At 34.9% G+C, this 25055-nt stretch overlaps 1 protein-coding gene across 5 annotated transcripts in view; it reads left to right on the plus strand.

Moving 5' to 3' along the window:
• PTPRQ (protein tyrosine phosphatase receptor type Q) overlaps window positions 1-25055 on the plus strand; it is a 216113-nt gene that overhangs the window by 138571 nt on the left and 52487 nt on the right. For all 5 annotated transcript variants that reach the window (XM_079140697.1, XM_079140699.1, XM_079140698.1 and 2 more), the window contains 5 exons: window positions 2474-2718; window positions 4925-4991; window positions 21882-22040; window positions 22603-22825; window positions 24890-24963. In XM_079140697.1, coding sequence (XP_078996823.1) covers window positions 2474-2718; window positions 4925-4991; window positions 21882-22040; window positions 22603-22825; window positions 24890-24963 — 768 coding nt within the window. The remainder of the gene's footprint in view (window positions 1-2473; window positions 2719-4924; window positions 4992-21881; window positions 22041-22602; window positions 22826-24889; window positions 24964-25055) is intronic.

A 25055-nucleotide genomic window follows, 5' to 3' on the forward strand; every position in this document is an offset into this window, starting at 1 on the left:
ACCCAAGGATATAATGATTTAATATTTTTTTATTTACTCTCTGAGAAATAATCTTATTTTTTTTAGTTATATGTAACATTAGAATTTGTTTTGACATAATTATAAAAGCATGAAATACAATTTATTCTAATTCAGTCCCCAGTACGTCCCCTTTCCTTCCTCTCCTCCCTCCCCCTGTTGCCTGCCCTCTGCTCTACTGATCTTCCTGCTATTTACTTACAGTTTTTTTTTTTTTAATTAGTGTCTTATGGATATACAGGATGGTGAGATTCATTGTGGTATATACATATTTGTACATAGAAAAAATAGGTCAGATTCGTTTCACTGTCTTTCCTGATCCCATTCCTCCTCCCTCCCCGCCTTTCCCCTTTGTCTACTCCACTGATCATTTGTTTTTTTTAATCCCCAACCCTCATTTGTATTAGCTTCCATATATCAGAAGAGACAAAGAAGAGAATTTTAGATGTAAAGCTTAGAATATTTAGGGGATAGGAAGTTCTTTCCAGCATTGAGAGAACTCCTTTTCTTATCCAGCTTTCAACTTAATCCTAAATTCAGAGAAATATTTCTTATAAACTGAAAATATATTTCTGAGATATAAAATATATAAAAGCAAATATAAAAAAACTCTCTTGAATAAACCTTTTATTTTAGATATGCTTTTTTCCATTTAAGATATTCAGCACAATAACATGTTTATTTGCTTCTCTTTTTTTCTTACTATTATTTATTTACCTTTGTTCTTGCTTGCTAGAGGACATTATCTATTTAAGATGTTGTGAGAAAATAGTGTTTGGTTGTCAAAACTATTGAACACCAAGTACTAAGTATCTTTCATGTAAATTCTTTAGTTAATATGGAAAAAATATCCATTTGGAGATGATCAAAATAAATGTTCTCATTTCAATTTGTTAGTCATTTACATAAAGAACACTGCATAGTGAAACAAGTGCTAGTTTTTATATTTATAAAATAATTTTGTCTTCATTGTATCATTTTCATAATAATTTATTTTAAGCCTAACAAGTCATAAATTGAACTACTTTTTATTTATTTAAATAACCTGGACTATTTAAGTTACATAAAGGATTCTCAAAATTGAGCATTTAAAAAATCCAGCTAGAAAATTAGCAAAAGATATGAACAAATATTTCACAGCAGATATGTTTGACAAATAAACACATAAAATAGATATTAAATGCTATTAGCTATTAATTAAAGCCATGATGAGAGATAACAGAACTCATAATATTAAAAACATAACCCAATAATATTTAGAATAGTGATAATCTAAGTTCTGGCAAAGATGTGGAGACTGAACTTCTGATACATCAGTAGTGGAAATATAAAATGATTTAGCTACATGGGAAAATAGTTTGCCAGTATCTTTTAGAACTAAAGATGCACTTCCCATGTGACCCTGAAACCACATTCTTGGACACTGATCATAGAGAATCAAAAACTTGTGTTCACACAAACATCTGTACATGAAGGTTAATACCAGTTTTTTAGTAATAAGAAAAATTGTAAACAACCCAAATGTTCTTCCATGAGTGAACAATCTCTGGTACATCCATGAAATGGAACACTACTGAGTAATACAAAAGAATGACCTGTTGATACCTACAGCAACACCAGTGGACCTCAAGAGCACTATGTGATCATGATTCTCAAAATGACAAAGCAACAGAAATGGAGAAAGATTGTGTTTTGGAGAGTGGAGTGTAGTGTAAATACAAGGGAGTAATAGGAGGGGGTTTCTTAAGAATGATGGGGTAGTTTCATTTCTTGTTTGAGGTGGCCATTATAGAATCCACACTCGGGATAAATTTGTGTAGAAGTACACACATGCACAAAAGCTTAAAAAATGGTGAAATCAGAATAAAATCTGTCATCTAGAACTGGGGATGTAGCTCAGTGGTAGAGCACTTGTCTGTCATGTGTGAGGCCCTGAATTCAGTCCCCAGCACTAAAAAAAAAAAAAGTCAAAATATAATCTCTAATCTAGTGAACAACATTATATCAGTCAGTTTCCTGGTTTGATACTGAACTGTGGTTACATAAGATGTTACCACTGGGGAAAGCTGGGGGAAGATTACATATGGTACTATATACTATTTTGGCCACTTCCTATAGAGTGAATCTATATTGTTCTAAAATAAAAAAATTAGGTTTGATCTCCAGCACTGCCATAAACAAATAAATAGTTTTAAAGTCAGAGAAACATGTTCTGCATAAAAATAAAAATTAATGCATTTGAAAGGCAAAATAAGCAAACAACTTGGATCACCGTTATAGTTTCTGTGAACTGCAAATGTCAATGATTCCATGATACATTTTGCTCTTTTCCATAAATTATGGTTTAACTAATTCTTATAATACTCTTAAAAACAAATTTGAAGCAAATAAATTTCATAAGGAGATCAAAAAGAACCCATTTAAAATCTTTTAATTGTAAAATATTTTATTTTAGCACCCAAGGATCCACCTAACAACATGACATTTCAGAAGATACCAGATGAAGTTACAAAATTTCAGCTAACATTCCTTCCTCCTTCTCAACCTAATGGAAATATCCAAGTATATCAAGCACTGGTTTACCGAGAAGATGATCCCACAGCTGTTCAGATTCATAACCTCAGTATCATCCAGAAAACGGACACATCTGTCATTGCAATGTTAGAAGGACTAAAAGGTGGACATACATATAATATCAGTGTAAGCTTCCACAACTTTTACTTGTTTACCTAAATGCAAACTCAGCATTCAAAAATATTGTGTTTTGTTTATATATTGCATTTCCCACATCTTTTTTGTGAGAAAAATAGATTTAGAGGGATGACATTGCTTATTTCCTATTACAATGCAGCATGTATTATTAAAATATGTAGATAAGTGAAAGGTTTGCACAATAATATTGAACATCCAGAATAAAAAGAGAAAGAAAATGCATATTAAAGGTAGAAAAGCAGTAAAATATAAATTAAAAATTCTTCCCCGAAAGAAAACCATTTATGTGTGATTATAAATGAAAATGTAAAAGCAAATTTGAAAGGCAAAGGACAGAAATAACTGTTTATATGTAGCATAAATGTATATGTGGGTTCATATACATGTGCACAGGCACATACACAAAATTCATTTCATCCTTTATTTATTTTTGTATCAGAATTTCAAATAGAATTATTTGGTTCAGCAAAAAATTATCTTTTAAGCAACATAGAATTCACCTAAACCTATAAGTACGATTGAAATTAATCCTCCAACCAGTTCTAAGTTTGATTATAAGAATATTGTTAATAATTTGTGTGTATATATAATGAATATGCATCCTTATATTTATTTATTCCCTTGCTTTAATCTGATATCATTATATAGTCTGTCTTGTTAAGATTATTGTTGCACATGCTATTAAGTGGACCACCATTGTGAAAAATCCACTACGGGAAGGATGGTGATTGAGAGAACAAACTGACCTGGATTCACTTCTGTATTCTGTATCTGGCAGCTTCATCAAATCTGTGCCTCCGTTTCCTTATGTAAAAAATGGATAATAGGAATAGCGAACAACTCCCTAGGATTTTTGTGCACATTAAATATTTATAGTTGTTGTCGGTAATTATTGTTATCTCTGTTTGATATTTGAATAGGAAAGAAAAAAGGAATTAAAACAATGTATAACAAATTTATGATTTAAAGAAAAATCTTAAAATCCTGTAACTGTTTGCAAATACTGTTTGCACTACTTGCAAAGTGCAATATAAAGCATCCTTAGCACCTTGACTATTTGTTAGAAATGTGTAACAGTGGTACCTGTACTGACCTACTGAAGTAAAATCTAAATATTTGCATTCAGCAAGGTTTACAGATGACTTCTTTAAACACTGCTATTTGAGAATCACTGCCCAACTCTTTCACTTATTAACTTACTTATATATTATACTGTACTATAAAGAAATAAAAACAATGAAGCATGCTATATCATTTTCATTTTAAATACTTCCTTTTTTAAATTCATAGACACCAATAAATATTTCTTTATTCATTTTAAGCCCATGTCTTATGAACTTGGTTTATTTATCACATCATATAATTTTAATCCAATGAAAACATTTTCAAAATATGGATAGGATGAAAGGATGGGCCACTAATGTATAAAATTAACTAATTCTAATAAACACATTCTATACTGAATTGTGTTTACCAAGTACAATGAAGTTGGCCAAAAATAGTTTTTTTCTTTTATTTTATAGTAAGATGAAAGTGAAGGGAGAAAAATTTCAGTTCCACAGCTCCATAAGCACAGAGTTAATTGAAAGCCTTCACATTTGTGTAAATCACCCTCTGAGTATACAAACAGAAATGCTTTATGTGTATATGCTGCATTACACAGGTTATAGCATCAGATACTTCAGGGCAGGGGTGAAGAAGGGCATAAAGGCCAACTTTCAGAGGGATGATTTAATACAGGAAAACGGGAGGCTGGAGGAATAGGATTTCATCTCACAAAAGCAAAAAAGGGAGATCTTGGATGTGGACTTACAGGAGACCAGAGTTTCCTAGCTACTGAGATCAGGAACAGATGTTAAAATAGATGAAGAGGGTGTAGTTGGAGTGACTTTTCTGTTGTCCTCTTCCGGGTTCAAATGGAAGCCACAGTCTTCCTGGTCTCTGTGAATGGGCTGTTAAGGTCACTGCCTTTGTTCTCAGGGCTTAGTACCAACATATTGGTTATTAAGAAATACTTCCTTGTTCGTGTTATTTTTACATACATTATATTCATTTGAGTGGGTAAAAGAAATACAATAGGCTACAATTGTTTTTAAAAGAGGAATCATTTTTAAAATTATATATCACCCTGTCCTGTTATATATACACATAAGAAAGAACTTGATAATAGTAACGAAATGTATCTTTGTTTTAGGTTTATGCAATCAATAGTGCTGGTGCAGGGCCAAAAGTTCAGATGAGGATAACCATGGATATCAAAGGTACTACATGAGCCACTTTCATATAAAATGCTGTTTTCTTTATCAATGAATACTTGCTTATAATTTGAATTCCACACTAAAATTAAGGATAAGGCAAGTCTTTAAAGGATATATATGTATATAACAAGCATATATTAAGTAATGATATTTGTTATTAATAATCATTACTTAATACATGCTTATTTAAAGGTAGAATTAAAATGTCTGAATAATGACATTGATTACCATGTTAAAAAGCATGCCCACCTTTTATCTTCTACTTCTTTTGCTATAAATTTTCAAAGACAATTTTTGTTGATGTTGTTGTTAGCAGGGATTGAACCCCGGAGTGCTTAACCCCACTGAACCACATGCCAGCCCTATTTTGTATTTTATTTAGAGACAGGGTCTCATCAAGTTGCTTAGTGCCTCACTAAGTTGCTGAGGCTGGCTTCGAACTCATGATCCTCCTGCCTGTCTCCTGAGCTGCTGGGATTATAGGCAAGCACCATTGCATCCGGCCAAAGACCGATTTCATAGTCTGAATTTTCTTTTCATTAAGAAGAAAACTTGTTCAAATTGTCTATGCCTAGACTTTGACTAGTTGTATTTAGATTTCTTGACAGATTTATCATGAATTATTTTTCAGTTAATCAAATGTTTTTACTATATACCAATCAACTTTATGATGTTGACTATAAAGTAGGTCTATTGGTTCATTATCCTGGAAGCTACCTTTTATAGAAAATAAACTAAAATTTGCCTCCCTCAAAATGACCCCCAAAACCCAAGAAAGGGTGTTAAGAGGAATTTAGGGCCACTCAGCCAGAGACTGAAATTGAACAATTGATTATCCCATCTCTCTAAAAATTTGCAATAAAAATTTCAGAGAAATTTAAAACAACGATGGAATTCAAGTATTTGGACCTTGAGGCGAATTCCACCCAAAACTTCTCTTTCTAAAGCAAAAAGTAACTTTTCTCAATCTTTGGCAGGGAAAACAGAGAACAGTGAGTAAAAGTGCCAGCATTTGGCTGGGTTTAGGATTAACCTCCTGGGAATGAATCCTGAATTGGCCACTTGGTATCTATTTGACTTTGGGAAAGTTTCTTCACTTCTTTAAGCCTGTGAAATGGAGCACACCAGTTCTACTCACAGACAGTTGTGAGGGTTAAGAGAGATTATCTTTGACAAACCCTTAAGCGAGTACCTGGAAATTTGTGTTATCCAGAATAAGAAATATTCACTGTTAGAGGAATTCTTAAATTTTATTTTTTCATCAATGACTGGTACAGCTATAATAATATTTACAATTATTAACTGATTTTAACTTATAAAGTCTGTATTTTGGAATGTACAAGTATATAAAGTCTTAAAAACCCTCAGTTACTTCACAAAATGAATTCATAAAGAAGAGAAGAAGCCATACCATCTTAATTACTCTTTGTGATTCAGTGACAGACAGATGTGCAAGCATGCAGATAGCAATAGACTCATTATTTTTAGGCCTTAACAAAACTACCCATGTCAAGGTGATTCTGATTTTCACTCCTTAACTAAGGCAGGCAGACTTACTATTATTCTAGAGAATTTATATGACCATGGTGGGAGTGTTAAAGAGTTCTAAAGAAATAATTTTCTCTAATAATATGCATGATTTTATTGGTGACATGGAATAATGAATTAGTAGCTTCATTAAGTTAGTAGTAATGCCCCAAACTGGATTTCACTAACTGAGACTTTTGCTTGGGATCTCTCCAGCAGCCAGCTGAGGGTTTGAAATTCCCTGAAATCCAAGCTTCTTTACTCAATTCCTCCTTCCTTTCCCCTTTTTACAGTTGTCATACTCCCGATCTGTGGTTTGAAGTCTTTTGCTGCATATTCCTGCTCTCTGATGCTTTGTTCCTCACCCATATTTCCCCCACCTCTTACACATCAGATCTCATTTTAACTTTTATATGTCAGAAGGCTATACTGATGCATCAAGTAAGGAGTTTGCAGGCTGAAGCTGTTGCTCTGTGGTAGAGTATTTGCCTAGTGTGCATGAAGCCCTGGGTTTGATCCCAGGTACTACAAAGCAAACAAAAAATAGCATTTGAACTTGGCATTCAAAAGAGTGAACCAGAGAACCAAATAAAAACAAGAGATTTGATTCAAATCTTTTTTTGAAATTATTTATTTATTTATTTTTTTACAGACTGCATTTTGATTCATTGTACACAGATGGGGTACATCATTTTGTTTCTATGGTTGTGCATGATGTAGATTCATACCATTCGTGTAATCATACATGTACATAGGGTAATGATGGCTGTCTCATTCCACCATTTTTCGTACCCTCCCTCTCATTTCCTTCTACTTAATCTACAGTTCCTCCATTCTTATCTCACTCCCCACCCCCTACCCCCATTATATATCATCATTCACTTATCAGGGAAAACATTTCAGACTTTGGTGTTTTGGGATTGGCTTATTTAACTTAGCATGATATTCTCCAATTCCATTCATTTATTTGCAAATGCCATATTATTCTTTATGGCTGAATAATACTCCATTGTGTATATATACCACAGTTCTTTATCCATTCATCTGTTGAAGAGCATCTAGGTTGGTTTCACAATCTACCTATTGTGAACTGAGCTGCTATAAACATTGATGTGGTTGTGTTACTGTAGCATGCTAATTTTAAGTCCTTTGGGGTATAAACCAAGGAGTGGGATAACTGGATCAAAAGGTGGATCCATTCCAAGTTTTCTGAGGATTCTGCACATTGATTTTCAGATATGCTGCACCAATTTGCAACTCTGCCAGCAATGTAATAGTGTGCCTTTTTCCCCACATCCACGCCAACATTTATTATTGTTTATATTCTTTTTTTTTCAAATTAGAAGCAACATTTTCTCAATTTATTTTGTATAAATAGACTTCAGTTTATATAAGTTTTGCATTTACTGAAAAATTGGGTTTACAAAACAGTTTCCACATTATACGTTTGCTCTGAACATATAGCTTATACTATCTTAACATCTTACATGACTATAATATATTTGTTAAAAATAACAAAACAATATTGTATAAAACTATTAGTAAAATTCATAGTTTATTTTATTTTTTATTTATTTTAATTAAAAATCATAAATTTACATAGGGCAATGTTGTTTGATTCATTCTGTTAATTTTCCCCTTCCCCCCCACCCCTCCCACCCCTCTTTTCCCTCTATACAGTCCTTCCTTCCTTTATTCTTACCACCTTCCTTATCCCCAACCCTAAACCTAACCCTAACCCTAATGCTAACCCCTCCTACACCCCCGTATATGTCCTCATCCGCTTATCAGCGAGATCATTCGTCCTTTAGTTTTTTGAGATTGCCTTATTTCACTTATAATGATATCCTCCAATTTCATCCATTTGCCTGCAAATGCCATAATTCTATCATTCTTCATGGTGGAGTAATATTCCATTGTATATATATGCCACAGTTTCTTTATCCATTCATCAACTGAAGGGCATCTAGGTTGGTTCCACAATCTGGCTATAGTGAATTGAACAGCTATGAACATTGATGTGACTGTATCTCTGTCGTATGCTGATTTTAAGTCCTTTGGTATAGGCCAAGGAGTGGGATAGCTGGGTCAAATGGTGGTTCCATTCCAAGCTTTCTGAGGAATCTCCATACTGCTTTCCAGAGTGGCTGCACTAATTTGCAGCCCCACCAGCAATGTATGAGTGTACCTTTTTCCCCACATCCTCGCCAACACCTATTGTTGCTTGTGTTCTTGATAATCGCCATTCTAATTGGGGTGAGATGAAATCTTAGGGTAGTTTTGATTTGCATTTCTCTTATTACTAGAGATGTTGAACATTTTTTCATATATCTGTTGATTGCATGTACATCTTCTTCTGTGAAGTGTCTTCATTTCCTTAGCCCATTTGTTGATTGGATTATTTGTATTCTTGGTGTATAGTTTTTTGAGTTCTTTATAAATTCTGGAAATTAGCGCTCTATATGAAGTATGAGTGGCAAAGATATTCTCCCACTCTGTAGGCTCTCTCTTCACATTACTGATAGTTTCCTTTGCTGAGAGAAAGCTTTTTAGTTTGAATCTATCGCAATTGTTGATTCTTGCTTTTATTTCTTGTGCTATGGGAGTCCTGTTAAGGAAGTCTGATCCTAAGCCAACAAGTTGAAGGTTTGAACCTACTTTTTCTTCTATAAGATGCAGGGTCTCAGGTCTGATTCCGAGGTCCTTGATCCATTTTGAGTTGAGTTTTGTGCAGGGTGAGAGATAGGGATTTAGTTTCATTCTGTTGCATATGGTTTTCCAGTTTTCTCAGCACCATTTGTTGAAGAGGCTATCTTTTCTCCATTGCATATTTTTGGAACCTTTGTCTAGTGTGAGAATATTGTATTTATGTGGGTTTGTGTCCCTGTCCTCTACTCTGTACCATTGATCAACCTGTCTATTTTGGTATCAATACCATGCCGTTTTTGTTACTATTGTTTTGTAATAGAGTTGAAGATCTGGTATTGCGATCCCCCCTGCTTCGCTCTTTCTGCTAAGGATTGCTGTAGCTATTCTGGGTTTCTTATTCTTCCAGATGAATTTCATAATTGCTTGCTCTATTTCTGTAAGGTACGTCATTCGGATTTTAATTGGAATCGCATTGAATCTGTATAGCACTTTAGGTAGAATGGCCATTTTGACTTTAATAAGCCACCCGAATCTGGGATTGCTGCCCGGGCAGCGCTTCACCGCTTCACCAGGTGGGGGAGACTCACCCCGAGTCTCTATTTCAGTCCCGGTCTCTAAATGCCTCCCCTTCCTGAATCCTGGGTTCTGGAGCGACTGGAGATGCAGTCACCCTCTAGTCCGCCATCTTGGATCACCGTTTATATTCTTGATAATAGTCATTCTAATTGGAGTAAGATGAAATCTTAGAGTTGTTTTAATTTGCATTTCTCTAATTACTAGAAATATTGAACACTTTTTCATATATTTATTAATGCCTGTATGTCTTCTTCTGTAAAGTGTCTGTCCAGTTCCTCATCCCATTTATTGATTGGGTTCTTTGTATTTTTGGTGTAAAGTTTTGTAAGTTCTTTATAAAGTTTGGAGATAAGTGCTCTATCTTACATGCATGTGGAAAAGATTTTCTCCTACTACGTAGGCTCTCTTTTCACATTATTGTTTGAATCCTTTTCTGAGAAAAAGCTTTTTAGTTTGAGTTCATCCCATTTATTGACTCTTGCTTTAATTTCTTGTGCTTTGGGAGTCTCGTTAAGGAAGTCTGATCCTAAGCCAACATGAAGAATTGGGCCTACTTTGTCTTCTATTTGGTACAAGATCTCTCACCTAATTCCTAAGTACTTGATTCATTTTGAGTTGAGTTTTGTGCAGGGTGAGAGGTAGAGGTTTAATTTCATTTTATTGCATGTGGACTTCCAGTTTTCCCAGCACCATTTGTTGAACAGGCTATCTTTTCTCCATTGCATGTTTTGGCTCCTTTGTCTAATATGAGGTGACTGTATTTATGTGGGTTCATCTCTGTGTCTTCTATTCTGTACCATTGGTCTGCCTGTCTATTTTGGTGCCGATACCATGCTGTTTTTGTTACTATTGCTCTGTAGTATAGTGTAGGCTCTGGTATTGTGATGCCTCCTGCTTCACTTTTCTTGCTCAGAATTGTTTTGACTATTTGAGGTTACTTATTCTTCCAGTTGAAGTTCATGATTGCTTTCTCTATTTCTATGAGGAATATTATTGGAATTTTAATTGGAATTACATTGAATCTGTATAGTGCCTTTGGTAGAATGACCATTTTGACAATATTAAATCCGCCTGTCCAAGAACATGGGAGATCTTTCCATCTTCTAAGGTCTTCTTCAATTTCTTTCTTTAGTGTTCTGTAGTTCTCATTGTAGAGGTCTTTCACCTCTTTTGTTAGATTGATTCCCAAGTATTTTATTTTATTTTTTTTGAGGTTATTGTGAATGGAATGGATTTCCTAATTTCACTTTCAAAGGATTCATTATTTATGAATAGAAATGCAATAGATTTACGCATATTGATTTTATGTCCTGTTACTTTGCTGAATTCATTTATTAGTTCTAGAAGTTTTCTAGTGGTTTGCATCCTCTAAATATAGAATCATGTCATGGGCAAATTATGACAACTTGAGTTCTTCTTTTTCTATTTGTATCCCTTTAATTTCTTTGATCTATCTAATTGCTCTGGCTAGTGTTTCAAAGATGATGTTCAATAGAAGTGGTGAAAGAGGGCATCCCTGTCTTGTTCCAATTTTTAGAGGGAATGCTTTCAGTTTTTCTCCATTAAGAATGATATTGGCTATGGGCTTAGCATAGATAACCTTTACAATGTGAGGTATGTTCCTACTATTCCTATTTTTCTTAGTGTTTTAAGCATGAAGGGGTGCTGTACTTTATCAAATGCTTTCTCAGAATCTATTGAAATAATCATATGATTCTTCGTTTTTTACTTTTTTTATTATTTAAACAAATGGGATACATATTGTTTCTCTGTTTGCACATGGAGTCAAGGCATACCATTTGTGTAATCATAAATTTAAATAGGGTAATGTTGTTTGATTCATTCTGTTATTTTTTTCCCTACCCCATCCTTCCCACCTTTTCTATACAGTCCTTCCGTCCTCCATTCTTACCACCCTCCTTATCCCTAACCCTAAACCTAACCCTAACCCTAACGCTAACCCCTCCTAGCCCCAATTATATGTCCTCATCCGCTTACAGCGAGATCGTTCGTCCTCTAGTTTTTTGAGATTGGCTTATCTCACTTAGCATGATATTCTCCAATTTCATCCATTTGCCTGCAAATGCCATAATTCTATCATTCTTCATGGTGGAGTAATATTCCATTGTATATATATGCCACAGTTTCTTTATCCATTCATCAACTGAAGGGCATCTAGGTTGGTTCCACAATCTGGCTATGGTGAATTGAACAGCTATGAACATTGATGTGGCTGTATCTCTGTAGTATGCTGATTTTAAGTCCTTTGGGTGTAGGCCAAGGAGTGGGATAGCTGGGTCAAATGGTGGTTCCATTCCAAGCTTTCTGAGGAATCTCCATACTGCTTTCCAGAGTGGCTGCACTAATTTGCAGCCCCACCAGCAATGTATGAGTGTACCTTTTTCCCCACATCCTCGCCAACACCTATTGTTGCTTGTGTTCTTGATAATCGCCATTCTAATTGGGGTGAGATGAAATCTTAGGGTAGTTTTGATTTGCATTTCTCTTATTACTAGAGATGTTGAACATTTTTTCATATATCTGTTGATTGCATGTACATCTTCTTCTGTGAAGTGTCTTCATTTCCTTAGCCCATTTGTTGATTGGATTATTTGTATTCTTGGTGTATAGTTTTTTGAGTTCTTTATAAATTCTGGAAATTAGCGCTCTATATGAAGTATGAGTGGCAAAGATATTCTCCCACTCTGTAGGCTCTCTCTTCACATTACTGATAGTTTCCTTTGCTGAGAGAAAGCTTTTTAGTTTGAATCTATCGCAATTGTTGATTCTTGCTTTTATTTCTTGTGCTATGGGAATCCTGTTAAGGAAGTCTGATCCTAAGCCAACAAGTTGAAGGTTTGAACCTACTTTTTCTTCTATAAGATGCAGGGTCTCTGGTCTGATTCCGAGGTCCTTGATCCATTTTGAGTTGAGTTTTGTGCAGGGTGAGAGATAGGGATTTAGTTTCATTCTGTTGCATATGATTTTCCAGTTTTCTCAGCACCATATGTTGAAGAGGCTATCTTTTCTCCATTGCATATTTTTGGCCCCTTTGTCTAGTATGAGAAAATTGTATTTATTTGGGTTTGTGTCCATGTCCTCTATTCTGTACCATTGATCTACCTGTCTATTTTGGTACCAATAAAATGCCGTTTTTGTTACTATTGCTTTGTAATAGAGTTGAAGATCTGGTATTGCGATCCCCCCTGCTTCACTCTTTCTGCTGAGGATTGCTTTAGCTATTCGGGGTTTTTTATTCTTCCAGATGAATTTCATAATTGCTTGCTCTATTTCTGTAAGGTACATCATTCAGATTTTAATTGGAATTGCATTGAATCTGTATACACTTTACGTAGTATGGCCATTTTGACAATATTAATTCTGCCTATCCAAGAACATGGGAGATCATTCCATCTTCTAAGGTTTCCTTTAGTTTCTTTCTTTAGTGTTCTGTAGTTCTCATTGTAGAGGTCTTTCACCTCTTTTGTGAGTTTGTTTCCCAAGTATTTTATTTTTTTCGAGGCTATTGTGAATAGGGTAGTTTTCCTAATTTCTCTTTCTGAAGATTCATCATTTATGTATAAAAATGCATTGGATTTATGAGCATTGATCTTGTAACCTGCTACTTTACTGAATTCACTTATGATTTCTAAGAGTTTTCTGGTCGAATTTCCTGGTTCCTCTAAATATATAATCATGTCATCAGCGAACAGGGATAGTTTGAGTTCTTCTTTTCCAATTCGTATCCCTTTAATTTCTTTGGTTTGTCTAATTGCTCTGGCTAGAGACTCAAGGACAATGTTGAACAGAAGTGGTGAAAGAGGGCATCCCTGCCTTGTTCCAGTTTTTAGGGGGAATGCTTTCAGTTTGTCACCATTTAGAATGATATTGGCCATGGGCTTAGCGTAGATGGCCTTTACAATGTTAAGGACTGTTCCCACTACCCCAATTTTTTCTAGTGTTTTGAGCATGAAGGGATGCAGTATTTTATCAAATGCTTTTTCTGCATCTATTGAAATAATCATGTGATTCTTACCTTTTAAGTCTGTTGATATGGTGAATGACATTTATTGATTTCCGGATGTTGAACAAACCTTGCAACCCTGGGATAAAACCCACTTGATCGTGGTGCACTACTATCTTTTAATATATTTTTGTATGTGATTTGCTAAAATTTTGTTGAGAATTTTTGCGTCAATGTTCATTAAGGATATTGGTCTGAAATTTTCTTTCCTCGACGTGTCTCTCTGTTTGACTTAGGTATCAGGGTGATGTTGGCTTTATAGAATGAGTTTGGGAGTGTTCCCTCCTCTTCTGTTTCATGGAATACTTTGAGGAATATTGGAATGAGCTCTTCTTAATGGTTTTGTAGAACTCGGCTGAGAACCCATCTGGTCCCGGACTTTCCTTTGTTGGTAGGCTTTTGATGACCTCTTCTATTTCATTGCTTGAAATTGATTTATATAAGTTGTGTATGTCCTCCTCGTTCAGTTTAGGTAATTCATATGTCTCTAGAAACTTGTTGATGTCTTCGAGGTTTTCTGTTTTGTTGGAGTATAGATTTTTAAAATAGTTTCTAATTATGTTTTGTATTTCACTCATGTCTGTTGTGATATTTCCTTGTTCGTTCCGAATTTTAGTAATTTGAGTTTTCTCCCTGTTTCTGTTTGTTAGTGTAGCTAAGGGTCTATCAATTTTGTTTATTTTTTCAAAGAACCAACTATTTATTTTGTTAATTTTTCCGATTGCTTCTTTTGTTTCAATTTTGTTGATTTCGGCTCTGATTTTAACTATTTCCTGTCTTCTACTACTTTTGGTGTTGGTCTGCTCTTCTTTTTCTAGGGCTTTGAGCTGTAGTGTTAAGTTGTTTATTTGTTGATTTCTACTTCTTTTGTTGAATGCGCCCCATGAAATAAATCTTCCTCTAAATACTGCTTTCATAGTGTCCCAGAGATTTTGATATGATGTGTCTTTGTTCTCGTTTACTTCTAAGACTATTTTATTTCCCTCCTGATGTCTTCTGTTATCCATTCATCATATAATAGTGTATTACTTAATCTCCAAGTATTGGAGAAGTTTCTGTTTTTTATTCTGTCATTTATTTCTAATTTCAATCCATTATGATCTGATAGAGTACAAGGTAGTATCTCTATCTTCTTGTATTTGCTAACAGTAGCTTTGTGGCATAAGACACGGTCTATTTTAGAGAAGGATCCATGTGCTTCTGAGAAGAAGGTGTATTCGTTCTTTGTTGGATGGTATATTCTATATAAGTCGGTTAAGTCTAAATTGTTGATTGTGTTATTGAGATCTATGGTTTCTTTATTCAATTTTTGTTTGGAAGATCTATCCAGCGGTGAGAGAGGTGTGTTAAAATCACCTGGTATTATTGTGTTGTGGTCTATTTGATTTCTGGAATTGAGAAGGGTTTGTTTGACGTACATGGATGAGCCAATGTTCGGGGCATAGATGTTTATGATTGTTATGTCTTGCTGATTTATGCTTCCCTTAAGCAGTATGTAATGTCCTTCTTTATCCCTTCTGATTAGTTTTGGCTTGAAGTCCACATTATCTGAAATGAGGATGGATACTCCAGCTTTTTTTCTGTGTCCGTGTGCATGGTATGTTTTTTCCCATCCTTTCACCTTTAGTCTATGGGTATCTCTTTCTATGAGATGAGTCTCTTGCAGGGAGCATATTGTTGGGTTTTTCTTTTTAATCCATTCTGCCAGTCTATGTCTTTTGATTGATGAGTTCAGGCCATTAACATTCAGGGTTATTATTGCGATATGATTTGTATTCCCAGTCATTTGACTCATTTTTGTTTCTTGACATGATTTGGTTTCCCCTTTATTTGGCTATTCCTTTAGGCTAGTTCCTCCCTTTGCTGATTTGCATTGTTGTTTTTCATCTCTTACTCATGGAATATTTTGCTGAGAATGTTCTGTAATGCCGGCTTTCTTTTTGTAAATTCCTTTAGCTTTTGTTTATCATGGAAGGATCTTATTTCGTCGTCAAATCTGAAAGTAAATTTTGCTGGGTATAAGTTTCTTGGTTGGAGTCCATTTTCTTTCAGGGCTTGGTAAATGTTGTTCCAGCCCCTTCTAGCTGTTAGGGTCTGGATTGAAAAATCTGCTGATATCCGTATTGGTTTCTCCTTGAATGTAATTTGATTCTTTTCTCTCACGGTCTTTAAAATTCTCTCTTTATTTTGTATGTTAGGTATTTTCATTATAATGTCCCTTGGTGTGGGTCTGTTGTAATTTTGTATATTTGGAGTCCTATAAGCCTCTTGTACTTGGTTTTCCATTTCATTCTTCAGATTTGGGAAAAATTCTGATATTATTTCATTGAATAGATTGTTCATTCCTGTGGTTTGATTCTCTAAGCCTTCCTCAATCCCAATAATTCTTAAATTTGGCCTTTTCATGATATCCCATAATTTCTGTAGGTTCTGTTCATGATTTCTTACCATCTTCTCTGTTTGGTCAATATGTTTTTAAGATTAAATATTTTGTCTTCAATGTCTGAGGTTCTGTCTTCCAGGTGTTCTATTCTATTGGTTATGCTTTCTATGGAGTTTTTAACTTGGTTTATTGTTTCCTTCATTTCAAGGATTTCTGTTTGGTTTTTTTTTCAGTATCTCTAACTCTTCATTGAAATGATCTCTTGCTTCCCATATTTGCTCTTTTAACTGTTGATTGGTGTGATCGTTTAATGCCTGCATTTGTTCTTTCATCTCCTCGTTTGCTTCTCTGATTGTTTTAATTATATACATTCTGAACTCCCTTTCTGACATCTCTTCTGCTGTGCTGTCATTGGGTTTTATTGATATAGTGTCTAGGTTTGTTTGGGACATTTTCTTCCCTTGATTTCTCATATTGGTCATATGTCAGTGGGACTCTGAGATATTGCAGATTTCCTCTATTGGCTTATAGTGTCCCTGTAGATTTCCAGTGTATCACCTTCCAGCCTTCAGTATCCTGAAATGTTTGAGTAACTTGATAATGCAGTGGTTCCGAAGAAAGCTGCCCCTAGTCCTCTACTGGTTCCAGGACTTGGAGCTGGCTCTGTGTGGAAAGGCTCTCACTGGGGTGCCTGCTCCGAGAAGCTGGCCATGTGGGAGGAGCCCACCGCCAGAGTGTGCAGGTCTGCCTGGGGAAGACTGTAGCTGCCCTGCCCTACTCTGATAAGCTGCCCCTATCCGGGCCTGCCGCCCAGTCCAAGCTTCACCGGGTGGGGGAGACTCACCCTGTGTTTCTGTTTTAGTCCAAGTCTCTCAATGCCCCCTTCTTGAATCCTGGGTTCTGGAGTGACTGGAGATGCAGTCACCCTCTATTTCGCCATCTTGGATCACCCCGTGGAAAAAGCCTGCGGCCAGAGGGGGCAGGGCCACCTGGAGAAGTTTCTGGCTGCCCTGCCCTGGTCCCAGAGGCTGCTTGCGTGTCGGAACTCTCCGCTGGCTTGGGGACTTGTGGCTGGCTCTCTGTAGAAAGGCTCTCACTGGGCGGTCTGCTAAGAGAAGCTAGCCTTGAAAGGCGCCTCCCACCGGAGGGAGCCGACCTGCTTTGGGAAGTCCCTGGCTGCCCTGACCTGGTCCCTGAAGCTACCTGCACGCCTGAGCTTGCCGTGCTGGTTCAGGGACTTGGAGCTCCTTCTGTGCAGAAAAGATCATATGATTCTTAAGTCTATTGATGTGATGAATTACATTTATTGATTTCTGGGTGTTGAACCAACCTAACTTTGCATCCCTTGAATAAGCCCCACTTGATCATGGTACACTATGTTTTTAATATATTTTTGTATGCAATTTGCCAGTATGTTGTTAAGGATTTTTGTATCTATGTTCATCAGGGATATTGGTCTAAAGTTTTTTTTCCTTGATGATTCATTGTCTATTTTTGGTATCAGAGTGATACTAGCCTCATAGAATGGGTTTGGAAATGTTCCCTCCTTTTATATTTCCTGGAATACTTTGAAGAGCATTGGTATTAGTTCTTCTTTAAAGGTCTTATAGAATTTAGCTGAGAATCCATCTAGTCCTGGGCTTTTCTTGGTTGATTGGCCTTTGATGGCTTCTTCTATTTCGGTGCTTGAAATTGATCTGTTTAAATTATGTACGTCTTCCTGATTCAGTTTGGGAGGATCATATGTCTCTATAAATTTGTCAATGTCTTCAATATTTTCTATTTTGTTGGAGTATAGATTTTCAAAGTAACTAATTATGTTATGTATTTCGATGATGTCTGTTGTGATCTTTCTAGTAATTCTAGCAATTTGTTTTCTCTTTCCTTCTCTTTGTTAGTGTGACTGTTTATCAATTTTGTTTACTTCTTCAAAGAACCAACTTTTTGTTTTATCAATTTTTGAATTGTTTCTCTTGTTTCAATTTCATTGATTTCAGCTCTGATATTAGTTATTTCCTGTTTTCTACTATTTTTGGTGTTGATCTGTTCTTTTTCTAGGGCTTTGAGGTGTAATGTTCAGTCATTTAGTTGTCGACTTTTTATTTTTTTAATATATGAGCTCAAAGTAATGAACTTTCCTCTTAGTACTGCTTTCAGAGTGTCCCAGAGATTTTGATATGTTGTGTTGTTGTTCTCATTTACCTCTAAGAATTTTTTTATTATTTCATCCCTGATGTCTTCTATTGTCATTGCATCATTCAATAGCATATTATTTAGTCTCCAGGTATAGGAGTAGTTTTTGTTTGTTATTTTATCATTGATTTCTAATTGCATTCCATTATGGTCCGATAGGATACAAGTTAGTATCTCTAATTTTTTGTATTTACTAATGACTTCTTTGTGACATAGCATATGGTCTATTTTGGAGAAGGATCCATGAGCTGCTGAGAAGAACACATATTCACTCAATGATGGATGAAATACTCTGTAAATGTCCATTAAGTCTATATCATTGATTGTATTATTTAGTTCTATAGTTTCTTTGGAGGATCTATCCAGTGGTGAGAGCAGTGTGTTACAGTACCCCACTATTACTGTGTTTTGATCTAGTTGATTCTTAAAATTGAGAAGGATTTGTTTGGTGTATATAGATGCTTCATTGTTTGGGGTATAAATATTTAAAATTGTTATGTCTTGCTGGTTTATGCTTCCCTTAAGCAGTATGAAATGTCCTTCTTTATCCCTTCTTACTAATTTAGGTTTGAAGTCCACTTTATGTGATATCAGGATGGAGACCCCTGCTTTTTTACTGTGTCTATGTGCATGGTATGTTTTTCCCAATCCTTTCACCTCTAGTCTGTGGATGTCTTTTTCTATGAGTAAGTCTCTTGACAGCAGCATATTTTTGGGTCTTTCTTTTTAATCCAATCTGCCATTCTATATCCTTTGATTATTGAGTTTAGGTCATTAACATTCAGGATTATTATTGTGATATGATTTGTATTCCTAGTCATTTTGGCTTATTTTTGGTTTTTAACTTGACTTGGTTTCCCCTTTGATTGACTTTTCCTTTAGGGTAGTTCCACCCTTTGCTGACTTGTATTGTTGTTTTTCACTTTCTCCTCATGAAGTATTTTGCTGACAATGTTCTGTAGTGCAGGCTTTCTATTTGGAAATCCTTTTAACTTTTGTTTATTGTGGAAAGATTTTATTTTGTCATCAAATCTGAAGGTCAGTTTTGCTGGGTATAGGGTTCTTGGTTGGCATCCATGTTCTTTCAGAGCTTGAAATATATTGTTCCAGGCCCTCTTGCTTTTAGGGTCTGGACTGAGAAATCTGCTGATATCCATATTGGTTTCCCCTTATAAGTAATCTGACACTTTTCTCTCACAGCCTTTAAAATCCTATCTTTATTTTGTATGTGATGTATTTTCATTATAATGTGCCTTGGTGTGCATCTGTTGTAATTTTGTGCACCTGGTGTTCTGTAAGCCTCTTGTATGTGATTTTCCATTTCATTTTTCAGGTTTGGGAAATTTTCTGATATTATTTCATTGAATAGGTTGTTCATTCCTTTAGTTTGTATCTCTGTGCCTTCCTCAATCCCAATAATTCTTAAGTTTTGTCTTTTCATAATATCCCATAATTCTTGGAGGTTCCATTCATGATTTCTTAACATCTTCTCAGTTTGTTCAACTTTATTTTCAAGATTAAATATTTGGTCTTCATTGTCTGAGATTCTGTCTTCCATGAGATCTATTCTGTTGGTGATGCTTTCTATTGAGTTTTTAATTTGATTTATTGTTTCTTTCCTTTCAAGTATTTCTGTTTTTTTTTTTTTTTCCAGAATCTCTATCTCTTTATTGAAGTGTTCTTTTGCTTCCTGCATTTGCTCTTTTAGCTGTATATTGGAGTGATCATGCATTGCCTTCATTTGCTCTCTTATCTCATCTTTTGCTTCAAGGATCATTTTAATTATGCAGATTCTAAACTCCTTTTCTGTCATTTCTACTGCCATGCTGTCATTGACTTCTATCAAAATAGCATCTTGGTTTGTTAGGAACACTTTCTTCCCCTGTTTTTTTCATATTGTTTATGTATATTCCCCTCTAGCAGTGAAGATCTGAGGTACTGAAGTTTCCCCCTTGCAGGCTGATTGTGACCCTGCAGTTTTCCAGTACCACTTCTTTGAAGGGGAGATCAACATTAGCAGCACCCAATACAAAGAAAATGCAGCCCTGAACCAGACAGCCCATATAAAGACTTTAACATTGTAATAAACAGGATGAGTTTGATTATTATTTACAGTATTTCTAGTGGTGAATGAAGAAGATAGGGAAGGGTGTAGGACATAAGTGAGTAAATAGAGGTACCTGTCAAAGGGCCTCCAGTCTCCTGTAGGTGTCTCGAGAAGTGCAGCTCCCTTCCATTGATGGTGGCCACGCCCTTATGAATAAATAATTCAAAATGCCTGCTCCAGCCTCCAAAGAAGTTGGGGAACCCCTGTGAGGGTGTGTCCAGGCAGCATGTCAGAGGTGGGTGGTGTAGTGGGGGATGGGCACCATCTGGTGTCTGTCTGCGGTGTCCGATTCAAATCTTGATAGTTATTCTTTGTTAGGTCTGTGACATAAACCTATAAACTATATTACTCATTTTATGCCACTCTTGAGAGGCTTTTAAAAAAAGACTTTGAAAATATGAAAGTTGAAGTTTGATTGAGTAACTTATTGATGCTCAAAAAGCACATATGTGTGAGTGTGTATACATGCGCACACATATATATTGCTGTAAGATTAAATCAAGCAGAGCTCTTGGAATACTGATTTTGCGAGAATTGATGATAAAATGTGAATTATTGTGGCACTTTTAGAAATTATTCTGGAAAGATCTATTCAAGTTATAAATACATGTATTTATTTACTAGAAATTCTACACTTGAGGATCTATTCCATAGAAATAAAGAAATGACTAAATAAATAAATAAAGCTATCTGTGCAAGGCTATTACAGCAAATGTTCAAAAACTGGAGGAAAAGTAAATTCCCATCACTAAATGGATTGTTGAATCCATGTGATGCAGCTGCACCATGTATGGCAGTCATTAAGAAGAATAAGTTAGTGTTGTACCTGGTGGCTCAGAAAGACACAAGTCATGGTGAAGTGAGTAAAGCAATATGTGGAGTAATCATAATGCTACATATAACCTTATTAGGAAAAGCAAACAGTGAGAAAAGCCCATTATATGTGATTGTTTATGTTTCTATATGATTATATGAACATGAAGAAAAATATAGGAGGCTGTCAGCCAGGTGTTTGACATGGATTAACTGCAAGAAGGATGCTCTATGACTAGAACAGAAATTAGTGAACCAGTCAAAGAAAAGAAAAACCTACACTAAAATGTTAGTATGATGTAAATATTTTATACATTTATAAAATTTATATATAGATGAGAGTACAAATAAACTGAAATTTTTTACATGTAAAGAGGTGTCAGGTGCCTGAAAATCACACCTGGCCCCATTATTTCAAGCAGGTCTCAAATACATAATTATACCACTGAGAGATGATAATTGCTGAATATCTGCTGTTTCCAAACACAACTCTGTTTTCTTTGTTATTCATGTTTGCCATCACTTTATCTGTAAATTACCTGAATGAAATGAAATTTTAAATATTTTTTCTGTTCATAAACAAAAGAATCAATTATGGTGATGTTTATTTTTTATTTAAAGCTCCAGCACGACCAAAAACCAAGCCAACCCCTATTTACGATGCCACAGGAAAACTTCTTGTGACTTCAACAACAATTACAATCAGAATGCCAATATGTTATTACAGTGATGATCATGGACCAATCAAAAATGTACAAGTGCTTGTGGCAGAAACAGGAGGTATCATCAGATGTCAGCTTCTCTTGTCAAACAGTGCAGTGTGCATTCTTGAATGCTAAAGAAATCTCAGTTCAAAATAGCAAATAAAATTGACTCCTGATGATCATACAACTCAAGTTGAATAGATTATCAATCAATACTATCACTAATTATAGCACCCACTTATTTATGCATAATATATTTTATCAAAAATGAAAAAAGGAATGGTTAAAATGTGTGATTTACTTAATCCACACACTGGTAGGATTGTTTTGATTTTGGCAAAGTGGAGGCATGATAGCTTCTTTGTAACTGTGTAGAAGAGGGTGGCCTTTGACTGAAGGACATTTTTTCTCTACCTGAGAAATCATGGTTCACAATGAAGCTCTGGATTTGCGTGTGATGGAGCAGGACAGGGTTACCTGTCTATCAAGGCAGATCACCTGTATCATCTTTGGTTGTTCATAGAGTGAGTGATGTGGCACCAGACCCCCCTGTTGCAATTATAAAAGCACTATTTATAAATGTGGAAATGCATTTATATATTACTTGTAATCATTATTCTCTTTTTTTCTGAAAATAGCTCAGCATGATGGAAATGTAACAAAGTGGTATGATGCATATTTTAATAAAGCAAGGCCATATTTTACAAATGAAGGCTTCCCTAACCCTCCATGTATAGAAGGAAAGACAAAGTTCAGTGGCAATGAAGAAATCTATGTCATAGGTGCTGATAACGCATGTATGATTCCTGGCAATGAAGAGAAAATTTGCAATGGACCTCTGAAACCAAAAAAGCAGTATTTGTAAGTACAGTTTATGTCAACCATGTGTTGTCAGCAAGTTTATAGGAATCTTTGATCCATCCATCTCCCCATCTTTTCATCTTTCCATTAAGCACTGGACATCCAATGTGTAAAATGGACCTGATCTTCCAGGCACTGGAAATTGAAAGATAGACAAAGCATTATCTTTTTATTCTGTAATATGTATATTGCTGGACATGGTGGCACATGCCTGTAATATCAGTGGCTCAGAGGCTGAGGCAGGATTGCAAGTTCAAAGCCAGCCTTAGCAAAAGACCCTGTCTAAATAAAGTACAAAAAAGGGCTTGAGATGTGGCTCAGTGGTCGAATGCCCTTGAGTTCTATCCTGACTACTTTCCCCAAATGTAGTATTATAGAGGAGTCATGCAAATCTGAAAGAAATTAGGATTTGATATTGTAAGTTACATAAAAGCAATATGAAAATGTGGTATTGGAAAGCATAAATAGATAGAGGAATTTAATTTGTTCTGTGCAGAACAATGTGACTAATGTGTTTTTCACTCTTTTTACTGTGCATGCTGATGTACAGATTTTCAGAAACACTATAATACTCTTAACAGTGGTTTCCCTCTATGTCAATCATAGCAAGAACTCTTTGCTTTTATCATACCAAACATCTGAATGCGTGATAGAAACTTTTATTACTTTATTATTTTGGAATCTTGTAACCATTAATGACTTTATATATTAAAAATCAATGCTGACATTTCGGTTTTATTAAGTTCTTTGTTAAGTTGATTATTTTATTCTATTGAATTGAATATAGTATTTATAAGACTAATTTTAAAAAGCATCATATCATCTTCGCCTTATTTGATTTTCAAAATATAATTTTTATTATGATTTTTTTTAAAAAAATGCAAGTTCTTTCAGTTTTGCCTGTTAGTTAAAGCATCATTAAATCTTTTTTTTTTTCTTTTTCTTTTTGAGTACCAGGGATTGAACCCAGAGCCTCATGCATGCTTGGCAAATGCTCTACCTCTGAGCTACATCCCCAGAACTGTGTATGTTTTATTTTGAGACAGGGTCTCACTCAGTTGCCCAGGCTAGCCTATAACTTGTGATCCTCCTGCTTCAACCTTCTTAGTAACTGAGATTACAGTTGCACTACTACACCAGGCTATTAAATTCTTTATGAATGTCTTAGGCCAAGATAACTTTAGAAAAATGAAAGAAATTAGGCAATTAAAAAGTAATGTTCTATCATTTAATATTAAATTGCAGTTACTTTTGTTTAAATTCTAGGTTATTGCTTGAATTTTACCCATCAAATGTGATAGCTTTGAAAATAATATACCACAAAATTTCATATTTATTTTGATTTATTATTTGCATATTTGTTTTCAAACAGACTCTTCATATAACAAATAAAATCATAAAATTTGATAATATGGGAAATTGGTTAGTTTTATATTTTTAAATGCCCTTGTGTCTTGTGTTTTTAAATGAGGCAAATTTCAGTTGGCTCTGAGACCATAGAAGCACCCTGTAATTTTTAGGCTTCATTCTCTTCTGTATCTTTTTCTATTTCAAATATTGTAAAAGCATTAAAATGGGCAAATACAACTGTATAAACACGGAAATAAGAAGCATTGTTCTATTTATATGTGAAAAAGTCAGGTTCTGTATTATCATTGTAAGTAACATTATCTTATAACCAGATTCACCAGGATTTCCAAAAGTGGTTAAGGTATGTCAGTTATTATGCCTTATATTTATTCAGTATTCTAGTGGAACACACTTTCATAGATATTAAATCATTCCATACAAACAAATCTATGACCTAGGTGATTTGCCTAAACCTCTGACTTTTCATGTGTTTGATCAAATTTTTAGTCATAAATTCAACAGGCCCAATGCAGGATAATTATTCATCTCATATAAATTCAGTATAACTTTGTCTGTGTGGTGATTAAATTCCAAGTTTACATGTTGCAAAATAATTTTCTCTTGAATAAAATATTAAGTTTGCATAATTGTTTGTTAAATTATTTATTCATGTGATGTGCAAATTGTTTGTTTTTAATTCTTTTTATTTCATAGATTTAAATTTAGAGCCACAAATGTCATGGGACAATTTACTGACTCTGATTATTCTGACCCTGTTAAGACTTTAGGTAAGACAGAAATTCTGTAGTTTAATTCATGATCTCCCATCATGTTTATTATAGTTGAAACATTTGTTAAATGTTTTGTAAATATTTTAATC

This window comes from Sciurus vulgaris (genome assembly GCF_902686455.1).
Source record: "Sciurus vulgaris genome assembly, chromosome: 5".
Taxonomy (NCBI): Eukaryota; Metazoa; Chordata; class Mammalia; order Rodentia; family Sciuridae; genus Sciurus; species Sciurus vulgaris.